The sequence below is a fragment of the Odocoileus virginianus genome, unplaced genomic scaffold (genome assembly GCF_023699985.2).
Source record: "Odocoileus virginianus isolate 20LAN1187 ecotype Illinois unplaced genomic scaffold, Ovbor_1.2 Unplaced_Scaffold_8, whole genome shotgun sequence".
NCBI lineage: Eukaryota > Metazoa > Chordata > Mammalia > Artiodactyla > Cervidae > Odocoileus > Odocoileus virginianus.
Genome location: NW_027224270.1, coordinates 1,808,903 through 1,831,084, shown reverse-complemented (window position 1 = coordinate 1,831,084; position 22,182 = coordinate 1,808,903). Strand labels below are relative to the sequence as shown.

The 22,182-nt window shown below is 46.1% G+C and overlaps 1 protein-coding gene across 3 annotated transcripts in view; it reads left to right on the top strand.

Moving 5' to 3' along the window:
- Window positions 1-2,093: 2,093 nt before the first annotated feature.
- TMEM232 (transmembrane protein 232) overlaps window positions 2,094-22,182 on the top strand; it is a 244,479-nt gene continuing 224,390 nt past the window's right edge. For 2 of the 3 annotated variants that reach the window (XM_070462676.1, XM_070462674.1), the window contains exon 1: window positions 2,094-2,190. Coding sequence is in view for 1 of the 3 variants with exons in the window: in XM_070462673.1 (XP_070318774.1) it covers window positions 17,432-17,496 (65 nt within the window). In the remaining 2 variants the exon portion in view is untranslated. Of the gene's footprint in view, window positions 2,191-17,414; window positions 17,497-22,182 lie in introns of all 3 variants that reach the window. The other variant, XM_070462673.1, reaches the window with a different exon arrangement.

Below are 22,182 nucleotides of genomic sequence, written 5' to 3'. Positions count from 1 at the left end.
GGTATTAAGAAGAGGTGGCAAGAATACACAGAAGAACTGTACAGAAAAGATCTTCATGACCCAGATAATCACGATGGTATGATCACTCACCTAGAGCCAGACATCCTGGAATGTGAAGTCAAGTGGGCCTTAGGAAGCATGACTATGAACAAAGTTAGTGGAGGTGATGAAATTCCAGTTGAGCTATTTCAAATCCTGAAAGATGATGCTGTGAAAGTGCTGCACTCAATATTCCAGCAAATTTGGAAAAGTCAGCAGTGGCCACAGGAATGGTAAAGGTCAGTTTTCTTTTTTTTTTTTCCCCATTTATTTTTATTAGTTGGAGGCTAATTACTTTACAATATTGTAGTGGTTTTTGCCATACATTGACATGAATCAGCCATGGATTTACATGTATTCCCCATCCTGATCCCCCCTCCCACCTCCCTCTCCACCCGATCCCTCTGGGTCTTCCCAGTGCACCAGCCCCGAGCACTTGTCTCATGCATCCAACCTGGGCTGGTGATCTGTTTCACCCTTGATAATATACATGTTTCGATGCTGTTCTCTCGAAACATCCCACCCTTGCCTTCTCCCACAGAGTCCCAAAGTCTGTTCTGTACATCTGTGTCTCTTTTTCTGTTTTGCATATAGGGTTATTGTTACCATCTTTCTAAATTCCATATGTAAAGGTTAGTTTTCATTCCAATCCAAAGAAAGGCAATGCCAAAGAATGCTCAAACTACTGCACAATTGCACTCATCTCACATGCTAGTAAAGTAATGCTCAAAATTCTCCAAGCCAGGCTTCAACAGTATGTGAACTGTGAACTTCCAGATGTTCAAGCTGAATTTAGAAAAGGCAGAGGAACCAGATATCAAATTGCCAACATCTGTTGGATCATGGAGAAAGCAAGAGAATTCCAGAAAACATCTACTTCTGCTTCATTGACTATGCTAAAGCCTTTGACTGTGTGGATCACAACAAACTGTGGAAAATTCTTAAAGCAGATGGGAATACCAGACCACCTTACCTGCCTCCTGAGAAACCTGTATGCAGGTCAAGAAGCAACAGTTAGAACTGGACATGGACCAACAGACTGGTTCCAAATCGGGAAAGGAGTACGTCAAGGCTGTATATTGTCACTGTGCTTGTTTAACTCATATGCAGACTACATCATGCAAAATGCCGGGCTTGGTGAAGCACAAGCTAGAATCAAGATTGCTGGGAGGAATATCAATAACCTCAGATATGCTGATGACCACACTTATAGCAGAAACCAAAGCAGAACTAAAGAGCCTCTTGACGAAAGTGAAAGAGGAGAGTGAAAAAGTTGGCTTAAAACTCAACATTCAGAAAACTAAGATCATGGCATCCAGTCCCATTACTTCATGGCAAATAGGTGGGGAAACAGTGGAAACAGTGACAGACTTTATTTTTGGGGCTTCAAAATCACTGCAGATGGTGACTGAAGTCATGAAATTAAAAGATGCTTGCTCCTTGGAAGACAAAGTTATGACCAACCTAGACAGTATATTAAAAAGCAGAGACATTACTCTGCCAACAAAGGTCCATCTAGTCAAAGCCATGGTTTTTCCAGTAGTCATGTGTGGATGTGAGAGTTGCACTGTAAGCAAAGCTGAGCACCGAAGAATTGATGCTTTTGAACTGTGGTGTTGGAGAAGACTCTTGAGAGTCACCTAGGCTGCAAGGAAATCCAACCAATTCATCCTAGAGGAGACCTGTCCTGGGTGTTCATTGGAAGGACTGATGTTGAAGCTGAAATTCCAACACTTTGGCCACCTCATGAGAAGAACTGACTCATTTGAAAAGACTCTTATGCTAAGAAAGATTCAAAGTGGGAGGAGAAGGGGAAGCCAGAGGATGAGATGGTTGGATGGCATGACAGAGGCAATGGACATGAGTTTGAGTAAACTCTGGGAGTTGGTAATGGACACGGAGCGCTGGCGTGGTGCAGTCCCTGGGGTCGCAGAGAGCCTGACAACAGGGAGCTTCTGAATTGAGCTGAACTTCCTTGCCGGATTCTGATTGGCTAGCCTTGGTCAGCTGACCCGAAAGTGGCTGGCCTTCCCCGGCGGGCCCTGATTGGCTAGCGGTGTTCAGCTAACCCTAGAGAAGCTGGCTTTCCCTCTCTGAGCACCTCCCACCGCGTCCTTAGCAACCTGCTGGTCTGAGAGCCGCGAGCCCTGGGTGAGTTGCTTCTGGTCACTCGGGAGCTGAGGTTACAGTCACATCCGCCACCCCGGGCCCGCCCGGAGGTCCACAGATGGGGGCACCGAGCCTTCCCCCTCGGGTTCCTTGGCCCTGGCTGTCTGGAGGCGCTCGCTGCCGCGCTCCCCGCCCAGGCTCGCCAATAGGACCCCCGGGCACCCAGGGGATCCCTGCAGCAGGGAGTGCGGAGGGGCCGGGGATGGGGACGTGGCTCTATGCTGGGCAGCTTTCCAGTTGCTGTCAATCAATCGGGGAATTCTTTTAGTTTACTCTGCACTGGGACTTCCTTGTCTTGCGGGAATCCTTAGCTCTGAATCCTGCTTTCCACGCTGGGCAGTTTCCAAGTCCCTACAGACTTGGTGAGATGCGCCGCCCCCCGCCCCTCTCGCAGACTCTTCGAGATTTCTAAAAATTTCAAAAGTTTCGCAAGTAAGGGGGCCAGGGGAGAATCCTTGAGAATGTGAAATGCAAGGATTCTTTTAAAAAGCAATTAATCTTGAGAAAAGGGCACAAGTTATCTCTTAGGAAGAATTTCTAGGAAGAGGTAAGATGATGGTTGGAGAAGGAAATGGCAACCCACTCCAGTATTCTTGCCTGGAGAACCCCATGGACAGAGGAGCCTGGTGGGCTACAGTCCATGGGGTTGCAAAGAGTTGGACAGGACTGAGTGACTAACACACAAGGTGATAGTAGGATCTCCCCCCCCCCACCCCACTTTTTAATCTTATCTCCACAGTGTATCTGAATGAATTCTATCTTTTTGGTTATCTTTGGTCAATTAACCATTGTTTCTTTCTTAAGGTTAGAGTCTAAATCTTGTATTTTCTAGTGCCCATTACCAAGCCAAAGGCTTAGAATAATTTTGTATACTTCTTGGAAATTGTTTTTTAAAATATACCTTTCCAAGTTTATTTCAACTGGAGCTTAAAAAGTACACTAGGGATTAATGTTAAAAACTTAAATTCTGAGTCTATGCTAGATAGGTATGAAACATATCTAATTCATACTTAAGTCTGACTATTCTCTAGATCCTGCTACTGAAAGCTCAACCTCTCTTGTACATGGGTGAGGAATCAAATCTGAGACTAGAGTTTTGAGTGAAGTAGAAAGGCTAGTTTTATTACTTGGCCAGGCAAAGGGTGAGCACAGCTGGCTCTTGCCTTGAAAAACTGTTTTTCAACCCAGGAGGATTTGATGAAGGGTTTTATAATGATGGTTCAAAGATGGGGTCTCTGACAATATTAGGGTTTGAGTAGGGTTTTGTTGTTCAGTTCACTAAGTCATGCCCAACTCTTTGTGACCCCATGGACTGCAGCATGCCAGGCTTCCCTGTCCTTCACTATCTCCTGGAGTTTGTTCAAACTCATGTCCATTGAGTTGGTGATGCCATCCAACCATCTCATCCTCTGCCACCCTCTTCTCTTTTTGCCTTCAATCTTTCCCAGCATCAGGGTCTTTTCCAATGAGTCGGCTCTTCACATCAGGTAGCAAAGGTTTGACGCTTCAACAGGGCTTGCAGGCCCTTGGTCTCATCTTAGGAGGTCAGGTCTCCTAATCTTGATGAACCTCTCTGGTCCCTTTAATCGTGCTTCAGGTGGTTTCTTGGCTGGTCCTCCCTTGATTAGCAACTGTTGAATCTGACCTTTGAAACTCAGGAAAGGTCCTGAAGACTGGAGTCTTGCCTACAAGAAATGGGGGCTAAAAGGGCCTTGGTGCCTGGGGTCTCAAGGCCCCGCTCAGCTTTATCCAGTGTCAATGATGTTTATAGAGCACTGGCACACAGCAGAAATCCAATACAATAATTCAGGGACAGTTATATCCATTTTTGCCATTCTTCCACAAACCATTCATCATGTGAGTAGTTTGCATCAAAGCCAAATGACTTCCTATATTGGGCATCATCCTAAATAAAGAGGGAAACTGAGGCAAGCTGGAATTACCAGCAATTGAGTTTATTTGGGAAGAGCAGAGGAATTGTAATTCAAAAAATGCCAGCCATAGCAAGCTACAGGTGAGTCTCCTGAGGGTTTGGCATGGGCTGTATTTTTGTGGAAAGAGTCCAAAGAGGGGGAAGTCCAGCCAGAGTCCGATCAGTACATTCATGGACTGAGAAGGGGGAAAGATTCTTTGTGGATACTCATTGCTCAGGAGACAAGTTCTGATTTTTTGTCAGTTGGGCATTTATGGAAAACAGTCTCTCAGTTCTTAAGTTTTATTTTCCTAAAGGTACATGTGTGAGATTCTCTGGTTCCATTTTTAGAACGAAATCCTTTCAGTGAGTAAATGAGATTTAAGATATTTAACCAAGTCAGAACAAGACTGTCATTTAAATGTCAACTCATTGCAGGTTTCTTGAATAAATGACTGATGAGAAGTGAATGAGAATAGTTCATGTTTAGACCTTAATGGTACCTTTCACTTCATTTTCCTCATCACCCAAGGCTTTCTAAATCATATGTGAATATTTTAACCACTTCAGTTTTCAGTGTTTTGAATATTACTATTTCATGTTAACTATGGATTATATTTATTTATTATTTCTGGGAAAATGTTAAGTACTTTATTTACTGGTACAAAGATAAAAAGACATGAGGTAGTTATGAATCGTAGTTGAGGGACTTATGTGTGCGGGAAATGTTCCTGTACTTGAATTGAGTGTATACCCTCCAAGCCTCTGTTCTGATTGGATATTCAGTCTTAGTTTCTGTTAAGCCTGTCTCTACCCTGGGGTTATACAAAAGTCCTGGGTGCTCATGTATCGGCAAAGCGCTGGAGGGGCACCACAGAACATTTGGCCAAATGTTGCATCCAGAGCATCTCCTCTGTTTTGTCATCTCTTTTGGACCACAGCGAGGCCAGCAGAAGATTTTCCTACCCCTTCTGTGCCGTGGGGTCCGGTTCATCCACACTTAGTGCCCAGACATTGCTTCTGTGTTCCTGCGGTGCTGCTGCAATAAAGGAGTTTGCTCCGAATGACCTGTAACCTCCATTCCAGTCTCAGGAAACATCTCTCGGATCAGGTAGACTCCAATTAGGGTCTTTCCTTTAGTTCAGTTCAGTCACTCAGTCATGTCCAACTCTCTGTGACCCCATGGACTGCAGCACGCCAGGCCTCCCTGTCCATCACCAACTCCCGGAGTTTACCCAAACTCATGTCCATTGAGTCTGTGATGCCATCCAACCATCTCATCCTGTCGTCCCCTTCTCCTCCTGCCCTCAATCTTTCTCTTCATCAGAGTCTTTTCCAATGAGTCAGGTCTTCGCATCACATGGCCAGAGCATTGAAGCTTCAGCTTTCAAGGGTCTTCCCTTGCCTGGTGTCACTCGGGCCTATTGAAGGAGCCCATGTTTGGCAAAGCAGAGCAGAAAATTTGTTCATAGATCAAGGAATGGGGATGGCAGAGATCATGCCCTAAAGACGTCTTCTCCCCCACGGACGAAGCTGGAAGCTTTCTGAGAGGTGAGAGGTGTGTGTGCAGAGTGCTAAGCCGCTTCAGCCCTGTGTGACTCTGAGAGCCCGTGAAGCGCAGTCCGCCGGGCTCCTCTGTCCATGGGATTCTCCAGGCAGGAACACTGGAGTGGGTTGCCATGCCCTCCTCCAGGGGATCTTCCCGACCCAGGGATCGAAACGCACGTCTCTTACATCTTCCAAATTGGCAGGCAGGTTCTCTACCCCTAACAAACCCGCCTGGGAAGAGGTGGGTAGCCATCATAATTCAGGGAAAGGGGTGGCGAGTTTAAGAACCAGCCGGAGCGTGCGCCGGCCCTTGCGCTCCTTCGCAGCTGGGGTAACGGAGCCCAGCATCGCAGGGGCCCCTCTGGGCAGAGATCGGAACACGGTCATGAGGCAGAGGCCATGCGCCCACCCTTGGTGCTCATCTGGGCGGGCTCTGCCCTCATGGTCCCGCTGGAAAACCTTTGGGTCAGTGTGTTGTCGTTGCCTTGGGCTTTTCTGGCCCAGGCTAGCCCTGTGGTTTATGCAGCCGTCTCCTTTAGTTTCTGTTAAGGAAGCACGTAGGTGAGCATTGATGATGTGATGTAGAAAAAGAAAGAAGGGTAGCCTCTGTGTCCGTATGGGTCTCTCTGTGACGTCGCCACAGTCCCCACGACCTCTGGGAGCCTTCTTCCTCCTGCAGGCCACCCCGAGCAAGCTCTTCAGGATACTAATTGTGTGTGTGTGTGTGTGTGTGTGTGTGTGTGTGTGTGTGTGTGTAAGTAAGGAAAAAGTCAGTGCCTTCAGGCAGTTTCACCTTTCTGCCTTGGAGAAATTCGGATAAGAAAGAAAGGGAAAAACATTACTTATTTCCTCAGAATAGAGAAGTACCAATTAGATGGGAGAGGGGTTCTTAAAAAATGCATAGAGGTTTCACATTTACGAGGCATGGAGGATGACCTACCACCCATAATTCTCTTTTACAAATTAAACGTCTTTAATCTCTTAATTCGTCCCAAAGGGACGTGATTTTACGTGTGCTCCCTTTGCCCTCATGCTAAAACCAGACGGAACACTATGGGATCATCCTGGGAGAAAGCCCATCTGTGTCCCCCATTCTTGTTTGCAGCAGAAAGGCTTCTAGCGTCTGGACTTTCTCTGCCTTCTGAGGCACAGACCGAGGGAAGTGCTCATCAGGGGAGCGCGGGCTTTTCGAGCATGAAGGCTTGTTCCCCGTGCCTGGGCCTGCGATCAGCCTTTCTCTGCTCCAAAATCAAGCTTCTCAGTCTGGCCTCACTGTGTGCAGGGCACACACACTTGGGTTTGACAGCAGCGGGGGTGGAAGAAGCGAAAAACGATCAGGAAATTTATGTTTGGAATAGTTACTCTGGCAGTCACGTAAAAGGTGAGCCTAGAGGAAGAGAGATCCGGAGACTGGAAGGTAAGCAGTCACTGTGTTCATTTAAGACAAAGACAACATCCTGATTTAGGAGAAGAGGAGGAGGGATGCAGAGGAGCCTGGATCAGCAGCGCTCTCGTGAAGAAAGGGGTGGGGTGACTGGTGGCGCCTCCCAGTGACTTGATGGTGCGTGAACTTCCCTGGTGTCTCAGCTTGTGAAGAATCCGCCTGCAATGCGGGGTATCTGGGTTCGATCCCTGGGTCGGGAAGATCCCATGGGGAAGGGAAAGGCTGCCCACTCCAGTATCCTTGCCGGGGAAATCCCATGGACAGAGGAGCCTGACCGGCTACAATCCATGGGGTCACAGAGTCGGACACGACTGGGTGACTGACACGTGCGTTGAACTGGAGAAAAAAACTGAAGCAAGGTAGGCCCGAGAGTCGCCATGATGTGGTTTCTTAGGGCTGGGAAGCTGACAGGCGGACCCTAAATGTGTAGCTTTAGACTTTTTTTTTAAACACTGGGGAGCAATACCTCTATGTTGTCTGAGGTGTTGTCGTTTTACTCCTGTTAAGCGTCACTAAACCTAACTACTGTACTCTCTTACCGTCGGTCACCGAGGCAAAAGTTGCATGCGGTGAAAGGCATTCATGCCCTGGTGCAAGCCGGCGAGTGCCCCGGTGCCCGCTGCCGCAGCCATCACCGCACCCATCACCGCACCCGGGGGCTGACACTACCGGGTTTCCGCCCTGGAGTTGGTCGTTCGCAGCTGGGGGAGTCTCACGTGGGCCGTCGCCTGTGATTTCGCCTACATGTCGGCTGAGGCTCCGGCCTTCTGAGGCCTTGACCACACGGACGGCTCGCTGCCTTGCCTGCGGTTCCGGCGTGCGGTCAGCCGCGGGCGCGCGGGGCGCTCCGGGAGAGCTGCCGCCGGGGCTCGGGCGTGCTCTCCACGGGCTGCTGGGCTGGGAGAGCGCCGCCAGGAGCCCGAGGAGGACGCTGCAAGGACCGCTTTGTGGTCGGGTATCCGAGAGTACGATCCTGCTCTGCTGTGTCGGTCAAGTCCCCGACTTAAGCCCAGAGGCGCGGCAGAGTGGATTCCATTCCATCTCTTTGGGGACGGTGACCAGCCCCGTTACACGCAGGGCAGTATTGAGAACGGGAGGTGCTGTACCGTTCTGAAAACGGCACTCTGCGTTGATACGTGCGTACACCCGTGTTACCCCCAGTGTTTTACCTGTCTGTTCAGCCCCTACTCTGGCCCCATTCTCACGCGCTCTTGGATCAAAACCATGAAATAGTTTTGCCTGTTGTTGAACTTTGTTTATGGCATCACGCACTATGTACACTTCTGTATTTGGCTTCTTTAACTCAACGTAATCTATTTCTGTTGCCTGTTGCAATAGTTTTTTTTTTTTTTTTTTTAATTCCTGGGGAGGAATCCTATCACATAAACAGATCACAAGCTGATCCAGTCTCCTACTGATGCATGTTTCAGTTGTTTCCAGTTTGAGGCTATTGTGAATAATAATCCTGTAAACATCCTTGTACATATCTTTTTGAAACATTTCTTTTGGGGTGAACTTTCTGGATCAAGAGACAGGTGTATGATTACTTTTCTAAGATGGAAATAGATTTCCAAGATGTTTACAGCTTATTTTCACTCCTGTGGCAATGTATGAGAGTTCCATAGTTCTACACATCACAAAACCTAATATTGTCAATTTTTAAAAAATGTTAGCCATTCTATTTGAACATAAAATATAATTGTGAGTCTAATTTGAGCATTCTTGAAGATGAATGATTTTGAGCATACTTGATTTTTTTCCCTCTCAGATTTTGTTCTGTGTATCATTAATTTTTGTTCTGAAGTCTCTTCCACTTTGGGGGAGTATATTTTCTTATTTTTCTTATATCTTATGTGAGCTAATTTTTTAGCTTTTCTTTGTTTGAGGTAAGTGCTACTTTTGTTGCATTTCACAAATTTTTATGTGTGATGTTTTTATTATCATTTAGTTTTAAGTGTTCTTGAAATTCTGTTATGTTTATTCCACAGGTGACTTAGAATTGCAGCCTCCACAACATAGAGTTTTAATTAATTTTTTTACTTTTAATTTGATTGTGTTTTGATATCAGGATTATCTACTCATATAAATTACCTATTCTTGGTAATTTTGACTCGCTTTAGGCTAGAGTTTTTAGAAAATTGTACTTGTGCTTGGGAAAGATAATATTCTCTGATTAAATGCAGAATCCTCTGTGTCCATCATATATTGTTTACATCTTCTATACCTTTGCTGGTTTTCTTTTTGTTTCCTATTGGACTTGTAAACAGTTAAAGCATAGCTTATACAATGTTTTGCTAATTTACTTTCTCAGAGTCACGCTGGCTAACTACTTTTTTGTCTACCCATATATAACTAATTCCTAGTAATTCATTTCCCCCTGTAGATTAGCTCACAGTGTTTTCCCTTATTTCTTAGATTTCAAGTTTCCTTCTTAGTCCTACAAAGTTGCTTTAAAAGACAGAATCCAAAGTCTATGTTAAGTAGTCATCTTTTATGAAACTGAAACCCATATCAGTAATTTTTCTATATTATTTATTGATACGTCTTTTAAAATTGAATGAAATCTATATTTTGTATGTGTATTCTTGAGGTTTTTATGTAGTTCTTTTTCAAATATACTGTCCTTTTTCCCCATGTTATGCCTCTTTTTCCCTTTTCTTATATTTTTGTTGGCTGTGTATCAGTCGCTCAGTTGTGTCAGACTCTTTTGCGACCCCATGGACTCTAGCCCACCAGACTCCCCTCTCCATGGGATTCTCCAGGCAAGAATACTGGAGTGGGTTGCCACTTCCTTCTCCATTTGTTGGGTAGGACTACCTATAAGATTTTGAAGAGTGACAATATTATGGATATCCTAGTATTGTTCTTGGCTTTTTAGATAAAGATTCTAAATTTTTGTTGTTACTTATCATGTTTCTTTCAGATTTTCCTAGGCACCTTTAATTAAATTGAGTAGAACTGTTAACTTGTAGAGTTTTTATTTTATAACCATGAGTGAAAACTGGGTTCAATTGAACTATTCTTTGCCATATACAAAAATATTTTCTTTTTTTGCCTTAAATCCATCAATGTTATGGCTTATAACAATAGATTGTATACTATTACATTATCTTTGCTCTTTTGAGGTTGACCTTTCTCAGTTACAAAGAACCTTTCTTTTTATTGGTGTTGTTGGATTTGGTTTCCTTGTAGTTTCATCTAGGATTCTTACAGGTGAGATTTCCCTATGAATTTCTTTTCCCATACAGACCCAGATCTTCTACCTTGGATAATCTTAAAATGTATTTATATAGGGATCTGATAAGACTGTTGAAATTTTAAAAAGGCGTAAAGCAGTAACTTTATAAAAACACCTTATAAAGGTTTTCTGGAGAGAAAGAATGAGCATAAGAATAAAAGAAAATGATAAACTAAATGATTGTATTAACCTTTTTAAAATAGTTTTTGTTCAAGTGTTAGGGTTATTCTTTTGGTATTGAAATAGTTAGATATTATGTCTATTTTGGTTTATTAACATTTAAAGAAATAGATATATACTATATCTATGTAAATATAGTTGCTTTGTAATTTTTAATTAAATTTTGTGAAAAAATGATAAAATCTATGTGATTGTCAATCAGTACTTATAAAAATTTTATTGTAGGAAATTCCCTGGTGGTCCAGTGGTTAGCACGTGGCACTTTTACTGCTTGAGGCCACGGTTCAATCCCTGGTAGGGGAACTAAGATCCTGCAAAACACTTGTTATGACCAATATATATATATATACATGTCTGTATGTGTGTGTGTGTGTGTGTGTGTGTGTGTGTGTACACATGGGCTTCCCTGGTGGCTCAGATGGTAAAGAATCCACCTGCAATGTGGGAGACCCAGGTTCGATCCCTGGGTCGGGAAGATCTGCTGGAGAAGGGCATGGCAACCCACTCCAGTGTTCTGGCCTGGAGAACCCCATGGACAGAGAAGCCTGTGGGCTGGAGTCTGTGTAGGGTCGAGAAGAGTTGGACGTGACTCGAGTGACTAAGCACAGCACATATATGATTATAAAATCTTTAGTCATGCAGAGGAATTGAGAGCATAGTGGATGAATCTTCATTTCCTTATAACCCCAGAGTTAATTAACAATGATCAATTCTATCCATACCACGTGATGTATTAATTATATAAATTTTTATGTCTAAGGTGTTTATTGTATTTACGTGATTAGTTAGAGCATTACACAAAGAACAAACACTCATGAGTTGTACTCTTCACTTGACTAATGAGTCACTAACAGAAGATGCTTTATATATGAGGAAGGTGAAGCATCTGCAAGTTAAGCAGTTTGCACAGTAACAGATGCAGCCTGTGGCACTGGAGACAGAATTTAAAGTAAGTTGATTCCTGTACTGGCACATCTATCCACTACCCCAGACAAGCGTCTGAGGAGGAGACGTCACAGAGGCAGGGAGACAAGGCAAGGGGGAAATGTGATGAATGAGAAAGACTTATTTCCAGAAGGAATGGTGGAATCAGTAACTATAGAGCAGGGATCAGGGAGACCAGTACAGAAAAACTGATAGTGGAATTGTCCACCTGGAGATCATTGTCAGCCTTGGAAAGATTGTCTCAGGGTGGGGATAACAGAAACTAGATAGCAGATGTGTTTTGTGAACTAAAATAAATTTAAGGGTAGATATCATTTAATATAAAAATCATGTCTGAAGTAGAAAGCAAAAACAAGCTATTTACTTGCCCAGTTCAGATAAATACGCAAGATAAATTTTCAGTCTGTTTAAATTATTGAGAATCATCTCTGGAATGTGGTAGAGAAGGCGTGCCTTCTTGCAGAGCATGCTCTGTAGCGGGCGCTGGATACATACACCAAGAGACTGTATCAAGAGCAGAGGCCGGAGCAGGGTTTTGAAATAGTTGATGTCAGTAATGATTTTTTTTAACTTTTCATTTCAGAATTGATAGACTTTATTTTAAAAGATCAATTTCAAAGTCTTTTGATCTAGCCTTTAAGCTCAGTTTTATTCACCTAAGATTTTGTTTGCATTTCAGTCCACAAATTCAGTCAGTACTCTGCATTTTGGGGTACCATAGAGAATAAAAGGATATTTAAATCTTAAAGATCTATTTACCTTATTTTTTTTTTAAAGTTCATTTTTACACTTATATCAGAGTTTTCTGATTCAGGAAAAATGATGGCTATTCCCTGACAATGATCTAAATGTGGAATGATCCAATTTAGCAGTCCGTTTGAATCTCTACATTGAATTGTTGCGATTTCCCAGCAGAGTCAACCAAGTGCGTTTTTGTATTTGATAGCAGAACACTCGAAAGTATGTGTCCTCGTTTTCATTTTCTCTTCCTCTCTTAAGGTGGTCTGGGTGTTGCTGCGGAGAGGCAGTGGCAGCCCACTCCAGTGCTCTTGCCTGGAGAATCCCAGGGACGGGGGAGCCTGGTGGGCTGCAGTCCATGGGGTCGCGAAGAGTCAGACACGACTGAGCGACTTCACTTTCGCTTTTCACTTTAATGCGCTGGAGAAGGAAATGGCAACCCACTTCAGTGTTCTCGCCTGGAGAATCCCAGGGACGGGGGAGCCTGGTGGGCTGCAGTCCGTGGGGTCGCGAAGAGTCGGACACGACTGAGCGACTTCACTCTCACTTGTCACTTTTACGCGTTGGAGAAGGACATGGCAATCCACTCCAGTGTTCTCGCCTGGAGAATCCCAGGGATGGGGTCACACAGTCGGACACGACTGAAGTGACTTAGCAGCAGCAGGGTGTTGCCGACTCTAGTCCTTGGACTCTCTAATTGGTAGAAATAGGTTAAGAGGCCGGACGAGGAACTCAGGTAGCAGGAGGAAATCGAAGTAGAATCGGGCGCCCTTGCTCGCCCCCGCGGAGGGCGGGCTGGTCCCCTCCGAGCGGTGGCCGAGAAGGCAGGGAAGTGTAGCCTGCTGCAGGGCGGCTTGGGGGCCGCTCACCCCGGAGGCTGTCCTGGGGGCAGCGCTCAGGCACGGTATGCTTTTCCCCTCGGCCCCTCAGATGGTGGTTGATTTGTGGCCTTTTTGTATCTAAGGTTCATCATTTGCCCCAGCTGTGTGGCACGCAGTTATTTTTAGCCCGTTCTAGTTTCTTTGTATTCTGTTGAAGGGCGTGTTTGTCCAGGTGCGATCTCTCCGGGAAGGATGTCCAGGTTACTAAAGACCATGAGAGAAGCCGCTGTTTGTCTCTTTCTGTGCAGCTCAGAGTCGCCGTCACCGCATGGAGCTGTCTTGGGGAGGCATGGAAGGTCAGCTCTCCCCTGGGGGTTTAGTAATGGTTCAAAAACCCTTTTTATCAAAGAGTATATTGGATGCTGACTGTTTTGGCTTGACTAATGATTAATATGTGTGACTCTGGTTGTAGTAATACAGTGCAAAAAGTCCTGTTGCGCATATAATAATAATAATAATAATAATAATAATAATAGCAACAATTCCTTGTTGATGAGTTCAGGTTTTAGAAGGTACTGAGAATTTAAGGAATATTCTTAGGAAAATTTTGTGAAAGTTGATGACATTTATATATAAATATATTTTTATTTTTTTGTGGGGTCTAGAAGGGAAGTCATTTAAATCTTATTTTCTTTGTTTATTTACCTGCCTGAGGGTGTAATTCCACCATCTCTACAGCAGACATTTCTGAAGACATTCCTTTTTTCTTTTTGGAGCTTTGAGATTATTTGGTTACTGTTTCTTTTTTTTAGCCAAAAGCAAGAGTAACAATAAAATAGCCTTATCTCCCTGGTATATCACAGTCCTATTCAAATAGTGGCTCATAAACTAGCGTTGGTTGAGGACTTTTACTACCAAGCTATGCTCTTCTAAGAGTAAGTTTGTCTTTTACAGCAATTTGGTGTTTTCTACCCATCCAGTCTGGGGAGGTCTAATCAACAGGGTGTTATGGAACTTGTATGCTGAGTAGATGGTGCGAATACCCACCACTTTTACCCACAGATGTGAGGACTCTTTGGACAATAGGTTCAGCCATCAAGGGAGAATTTCTAAAATAATTCTAAAAGTCTCTAACTTTTGCAGTTTCAAAAATTATGACTAATACTAGTAGGTCCTGTGAAATGTATCAGGAAACACCTAAAAGCTCTAGGTCAATATGCCATTGGAAGGACTGATGCTGAAGCTTCAAAACTTTGGCCACCTGATGCCAAGAGCCGACTCATTGGAAAAGACCCTGATGCTGGGAAAGACTGAAGGCAAAAGGAGAAAGGGGCAGAGGATGAGATGGTTAGCTAGTGTCATCACTGACTCCGTGGCCGTCAGTTGGAGCAAACTCGGGCACAGTGGAGGACAGGGGAACCTGGTGAGTTGAGTCCATGGGCTCGCAGCGTCAGACATGCCTTGGCAACTAGAGAGCAGTATGCCCAGCACAAGCAGATTAAGATCCATTTGTCTTCAGTTCACTTTCTCATAAATTATTGTTTTTTCTCTAAGTGCCTTTTAAGGTGGAAATAGTCAATGAGATGTTAACTGTTTAAAAAAAAATTCCTGAATATATCACTCCTACTTGGAAATAGCTTACATTTTACATTAAAGTTAGGCTAATTCTGAATGCCATCCCTGTAATAGCTCAGGATAGTTCCTGACTTAAAAATACATCTGCTCTATGTTCTAATGGACATGAATTAATTAGAAGCAGTAACAGATATTTTCTATTTATGATAGACTCAATATGCCAGCAAATTTGGAAAACCCAGAAGTGACCACAGGACTGGAAAAGGTCAGTTTTCATTCCAGTCCCAAAGAAAGGCAATGCTAAAGAATGCTCAAACTACCACACAATTGCACTCATCTCACATGCTAGTAAAGTGATGCTTAAAATTCTCCAAGCCAGCAATACATGAACCATGAACTTCCAGATGCTCAAGCTGGATTTAGAAAAGGCAGAGGAACCAGAGATCAAATTGCCAACATCTACTGGATCATAGAAAAAGCAAGAGAGTTCCAGAAAAACATCTATTTCTGCTTTATTGACTATGCCAAAGCATTTGACTGTGTGGATCACAATAAACTGTGGAAAATTCTGAAAGAGATGGGAATACCAGACCACCTGACCTGCCTCTTGAGAAACCTATATGCAGGTCAGGAAGCAGCAGTTAGAACTGGACATGGAACAACAGACTGGTTCCAAATAGGAAAAGGAGTACGTCAAGGCTGTATATTGTCACCCTGCTTATTTAACTTATATGCATAGTACATCATGAGAAACGCTGGGCTGGAAGAAGCACAAGCTGGAATCAAGATTGCTGGGAGAAATATCAATAACCTCAGATATGCAGATGACACCACCGTTATGGCAGAAAGTGAAGAGGAACTAAAGAAGAAGCCTCTTGATGAAAGTGAAAGAGGAGAGTGAAAAAGTTGGCTTAAAGCTCAGCATTCAGAAAACTAAGATCATGACATCCGGTCCCATCACTTCATGGCAAATAGATGGGGAAACAGTGGAAACAGTGGCTGACTTTATTTTTCTGGGCTCCAAAATCACTGCAGATGGTGATTGCAGCCATGAAATTAAAAGATGCTTACTCCTTGGAAGGAAAGTTGTGACCAACCTAGACAGCATATTAAAAAGCAGAGACATTACTTTGCCAGCAAAGGGCCCATCTAGCCAAGGCTATGGTTTTTCCAGTGGTCATGTATGGATGTGAGAGTTGGACTATAAAGAAAGCTGAGCATTGAAGAATTGATGCTTTTGAACTGTGATGTTGGAGAAGACTCTTGAGAGTCTCTTGACTGCAAGGAGATCCAACCAGTCTATCCTAAAGGAGATCAGTCCTGGGTATTCATTGGAAGGACTGGTGTTGAAGCTGAAACTCCAGTACTTTGGCCACCTGATGCGAAGAGGACTCATCTGGAAAGACCCTGATGCTGGGAGGGATTGGGGGCAGGAGGAGAAGGGGACGACAGAGGATGAGATGGTAGGATGGCATCACCAAGTCAATGGACATGGGTTTGAGTAGACTCCAGGAGTTGGTGGTGGACAGGGAGGCCTGGCTTGCTGCAGTCCATGGGGTGGGAAAGAGTTGGACATGACTGAGTGACTGAACTGAACTGAACTGAACTGATGCCTATTTATTGCTGTGTATTTCCCCATTACGCCTCCAGGTCTACCTTCTACCTTTCTCTTTGCCCTGAGCCTTCCAGCATCTACTTTGGTTTAGTAGATGGAAGCACAGGTAGATGCTTGGAGTGCAGTGCTGGGGGCTCCCTCTTGGCACGCTCAGGTCAGATGCATCTCTCCATCAAAGGCCAAAGATGGTCCTTGAGCACCGCCCTCTTATAGCTATTCATCCTGGGTCCTTCTGCCCATCAGTCCTGAGAGTAGTAATGGTTCCCTCTCTTCTTGCCAGCCCCTGAGAATGGCACATCTTAGACTTTTCTAAACTTTATGTTTTACTTGAATAACTCTGCTCACACATTTGGAAATATCTCTTTATTTAGTTACCCCCATTTAAGGGTGCTGTCCACTTCCTTCTAGAACCTTGACTAATGACCCAGTTTAAAAAATTAGCTATCTTAAAAAATGAAATGCAAAATAATTCAATATAAGTCTATCCATTTCATTACTTCATTATGTGTCTGACTATGCCACTAAACACAAAATAGTATGACCTAGTTTTGGTCATACACTAATAAAATGTGCTCAGAAATATTTCACAAGGGTAATAAATGTAGATGTGAGAGTCAGCAGAGAAAGCATAATCAAAATGGCAGAAAAATAGACATAAAAAGAACTTTACAAGTGATTTAAAAAAAAAAACAGAAAGCATAGTAATCTAATGTTTATCACAAGCACTTAGATAAAGCTTATTATATGCCAGGCTCTTTTCTAACCAATCTAAGTATTTTTACTTGTTTATTTCTTCCAGAAATTCTATAAGGAGGTACTATTCCCAGTGTACAAGTGAGAAGACAGATATAATTCAGTAAATCAGTCTGGTTGTATTCTCTTTACTATGCTGCACTGTTCTTTTAATGGTTTTGCCAATTAAACTGCTAAAGTATAACAAAGACTGAGCATTATATGAAAGGGTTGGTTTATAATGGTGACAAAATATAACTAACATGGACTTCAAAGCTGAATTTGACTCCTAGGTCTGAATTTTAAATTTAAGTTCTTCCTTAATATAGTTTTACTTTTAAGCCTGATTTTTCTCCTTGCCACTCTTTTCCCATTAAATCATGAATTTGCATGAAATGTATTACTGGGTGCTGTGAGTGCATTCGTATTCTAATATAAAATTTAATATTTCTCTTTAGGTTTATGATCTGTCAACATGCCTAACAAATCACCTGTGATTGGTAAATCTGGAGTAGTATCTTCCTCTTATGAAAAATCAAAGTAAGTTTGAAAGAAAGTTTCATATTATTAAAGTAGAAGACCCATATATATCGTAGAATTTAGAAAGTTACAGAAAATTGTGAACAGTAAAATATAATTACTCGTAATTCAGTGTTGTTGTTTAGTCCTTAAGTTGTGTCCAGCTGTTTGTGACCCCATGGACTGCAGCCCACCAGGCTCCTCTGTCCATTGGATTTCCCAGGCAAGAATACTGGAGTGGGTTGCCATTACCTTCTGCAGGGTATATTCCTGACCTAGTAATCAAACCTGCATCAGCAGACAGATTCTTTACCACTGAGCCACCAGGGAATCCCTCATAGTTAAGTAACAAAGAATACAAATGCTAAGGTTTACTATTCTATAAATTAATAACTTTGTAATGATTTTTTGTAAGATCATATATTTAAAAAATTTTGAATTCTATATTTCTTAAACTAAGCCTTGTTCTATAATCATAGTCTTTTAAGTTGCAGTACCATGAAATGCATAAGAGAAAGTATTCAATAACTACTGAATGATGAAGCATCTTAGTTATTTCTAAGCCCTTTGCTGTTTCAAAGTAAGCCACAGTAGACTATTTTTGCACATATCAAAGTATTTCTTTGGGATAGGTTTCTGAAGTGAAGTAAACTTTTACTAGACCAAAGTTTGTTAATTTAAAAATGGTTTGGGATTCTGAGAAATCTAAGAGCTTCTTTAGTTATGCTGGGTCCTTGTTGCCGTGCTCAGGCTTTCTCTGGTTGTGGTGGGCGGGCCCCTCTTCACTGCAGTGAGTGTGGCTGTGGTGGGCGGGGCCCTCTTCACTGCAGTGAGTGTGGCTGTGGTGGGCGGGCTCCTCTTCACTGCAGTGAGTGTGATTGTGGTGGGCGGGGCCATCTTCACTGCAGTGAGTGTGGCTGTGGTGGGCGGGGCCCTCTTCACTGCAGTGAGTGTGGCTGTGGTGGGCGGGCTCCTCTTCACTGCAGTGAGTGTGATTGTGGTGGGCGGGGCCATCTTCACTGCAGTGAGTGTGGCTGTGGTGGGCGGGGCCCTCTTCACTGCAGTGCGTGTGGCTGTGGTGGGCGGGCCCCTCTTCACTGCAGTGCGTGTGACTGTGGTGGGCGGGCCCCTCTTCACTGCAGTGAGTGTGGCTGTGGTGGGCGGGGCCCTCTTCACTGCAGTGAGTGTGGTTGTGGTGGGCGGGCCCCTCTCACTGCAGTGAGTGTGGCTGTGGTGGGCGGGCCCCTCTTCACTGCAGTGAGTGTGGCTGTGGTGGGCGGGCCCCTCTTCACTGCAGTGAGTGTGGTTGTGGTGGGCGGGCCCCTCTTCACTGCAGTGAGTGTGGCTGTGGTGGGCGGGGCCGTCTTCACTGCCTGAGTGTGGTTGTGGTGGGCGGGCCCCTCTTCACTGCAGTGAGTGTGACTGTGGTGGGCGGGGCCCTCTTCACTGCAGTGCGTGTGGCTGTGGTGGGCGGGGCCCTCTTCACTGCAGTGAGTGTGACTGTGGTGGGCGGGGCCCTCTTCACTGCAGTGAGTGTGGCTGTGGTGGGCGGGGCCGTCTTCACTGCCTGAGTGTGGTTGTGGTGGGCGGGCCCCTCTTCACTGCAGTGAGTGTGACTGTGGTGGGCGGGCCCCTCTTCACTGCAGTGCGTGTGGTGGCGGTGGGCGGGGCCCTCTTCACTGCAGTGCGTGTGGTGGCTGTGGTGGGCGGGCCCCTCTTCACTGCAGTGAGTGTGGTTGTGGTGGGCGGGGCCCTCTTCACTGCAGTGAGTGTGGTTGTGGTGGGCGGGCCCCTCTTCACTGCAGTGAGTGTGGCTGTGGTGGGCGGGCCCCTCTTCACTGCAGTGAGTGTGGCTGTGGTGGGCGGGCCCCTCTTCACTGCAGTGCGTGTGGTGGCTGTGGTGGGCGGGCCCCTCTTCACTGCACTGAGTGTGACTGTGGTGGGCGGGGCCCTCTTCACTGCAGTGAGTGTGACTGTGGTGGGCAGGGCCCTCTTCACTGCACTGAATGTGGTTGTGCTGGGCGGGCCCCTCTTCACTGCACTGAGTGTGGTTGTGGTGGGTGGGGCCCTCTTCACTGCAGTGAGTGTGGCTGTGGTGGGCGGGGCCCTCTTCACTGCAGTGAGTGTGGTTGTGGTGGGTGGGGCCCTCTTCACTGCAGTGAGTGTGGTGGTGGTGGGCGGGGCCCTCTTCACTGCAGTGCGTGTGGTGGCTGTGGGCGGGGCCCTCTTCACTGCAGTGCGTGTGGTTGCGGTGGGCGGGGCCCTCTTCACTGCAGTGAGTGTGGCTGTGGTGGGCGGGGCCCTCTTCACTGCAGTGCGTGTGGCTGTGGTGGGCAGGCCCCTCTTCACTGCAGTGCGTGTGGTTGTGGTGGGCGGGCCCCTCTTCACTGCAGTGAGTGTGGTTGTGGTGGGCGGGCCCCTCTTCACTGCACTGAGTGTGGTTGTGGTGGGTGGGGCCCTCTTCACTGCAGTGCTTTGCTTCTTTCTGCTGCAGGGGTTTCTGTCTCTGTGGAGCAGAGGCCCTGGAGTGCGTGGGCTTCAGTCACTGTGGCGTGTGGCCTCAGTCCTCCCAGCTCGTGGACTTGGAGCAGGGGCTCAGTCGCTGTGGCACGTGGGCTCAGTCCTCCCAGCTCGTGGACGTGGAGCAGGGGCTCAGTCGCTGTGGCGTGTGGGCTCAGTCCTCCCAGCTCGTGGACTTGGAGCAGGGGCTCAGTCGCTGTGGCCTGTGGGCTCATCCTCCCAGCTCGTGGACTTGGAGCAGGGGCTCAGTCGCTGTGGCGTGTGGGCTCAGTCGCTCTGCAGCTCGTGGACTTGGAGCAGGGGCTCAGTCGCTGTGGTGTGTGGCTCAGTCCTCCCAGCTTGTGGACTTGGAGCAGGGGCTCAGTTGCTGTGGCGTGTGGGCCCAGTCGCTCTGCAGCTCGTGGACTTGGAGCAGGGGCTCAGTCGCTGTGGCGTGTGGGTTCAGTCCTCCCAGCTCCTGGACTTGGAGCAGGGGCTCAGTCGCTGTGGCGTGTGGGCTCAGTCCTCCCAGCTCGTGGACTTGGAGCAGGGGCTCAGTCGCTGTGGCACATGGGCTCAGTCGCTCTGCAGCTTGTGGACTTGGAGCAGGGGCTCAGTCGCTGTGGCGTGTGGGCTCAGTCGCTCTGCAGCTTGTGGACTTGGAGCAGGGGCTCAGTCGCTGTGGCGTGTGGGCTCAGTCCTCCCAGCTCCTGGACTTGGAGCAGGGGCTCAGTCGCTGTGGCGTGTGGGCTCAGTCCTCCCAGCTCCTGGACTTGGAGCAGGGGCTCAGTCACTGTGGCGTGTGGGCTCAGTCCTCCCAGCTTGTGGACTTGGAGCAGGGGCTCAGTCGCTGTGGCGTGTGGGCTCAGTCCTCCCAGCTCGTGGACTTGGAGCAGGGGCTCAGTCGCTGTGGCGTGTGGGCTCAGTCGCTCTGCAGCTTGTGGACTTGGAGCAGGGGCTCAGTCGCTGTGGCGTGTGGGCTCAGTCCTCCCAGCTCGTGGACTTGGAGCAGGGGCTCAGTCGCTGTGGCACGTGGGCTCAGTCCTCCCAGCTCGTGGACTTGGAGCAGGGGCTCAGTCGCTGTGGCACGTGGGCTCAGTCGCTCTGCAGCTTGTGGACTTGGAGCAGGGGCTCAGTCGCTGTGGCACGTGGGCTCAGTCCTCCCAGCTCGTGGACTTGGAGCAGGGGCTCAGTCGCTGTGGCGTGTGGGCTCAGTCGCTCTGCAGCTTGTGGAGTGCTCCTGGACCGGGGATTGAACCTCTGTCCCCTGCGCTGGCAGGGGGACTCCTGGCCAGTGTAGCACCAAGGAAGCCCAAGAAGTTTATAAGAACTTAAAGAGCACAACAGAGTTTATAATAAAACTTATGTGTTGACATGTTTCTGTTTGTTTCAAATATTTTTCTTTAATAAAGAATGTGTGCGTGTGTGCTAACTCACTTCAGTCATGTCCAGCTCTATATGCCAGGCTCTTCTGTCCATTGGATTCTCCAGGCAAGAACACTGGAGTGGGTTGCCATTTCCTACTCCAGGGGATCTTCCCAACCAGGAATTGAACCTGGGTTTCCTGCATTGCAGGCAGATTCTTTACCAACTGAGCTATGAGGGAAGCCCCATGATCAAGACAATCCCCAAGAAAAAGAAATGCAAAAAGGCAAAATAATTGTCTGAGGAGGCCTTACAAATAGCTGAGAAAAGAAGAGAAGCTAAAGGCAAAGGAGAAAAGGAAAGATACACCCATTTGAATGCAGAGTTCCAAAGAATAGCAAGGAGAGATAAGAAAGCCTTCCTCAGTGATCAATGCAAAGAAATAGAGGAAAACAACAGAATGGGAAAGACTAGAGATCTCTTCAAGAAAATTAGATATCAAGGGAACATTTCATGCAAAGATGGGCTCAATAAACGACAGAAATGGTAGGGACCTAACCAAAGCAGAAGATATTAAGAAGAAGTGGCAAGAACACATAGAAGAACTATACAAAAATGATCTTCACAACCCAGATAATCAGGATGGTGTGTCCCCTAGAGCCAGACATCCTAGAATGTGAAGTCAAGTGGGCCTTAGGAAGCATGACTACGAACAAAGCTAGTGGAGGTAAAGGAATTCCAGTTGAGCTATTTCAAATCCTGAAAGATGATGCTGTGAAAGTGCTGCACTCAATATGCCAGCAAATTTGGAAAACTCAGCGCTGGTCACAGGACTGGAAAAGT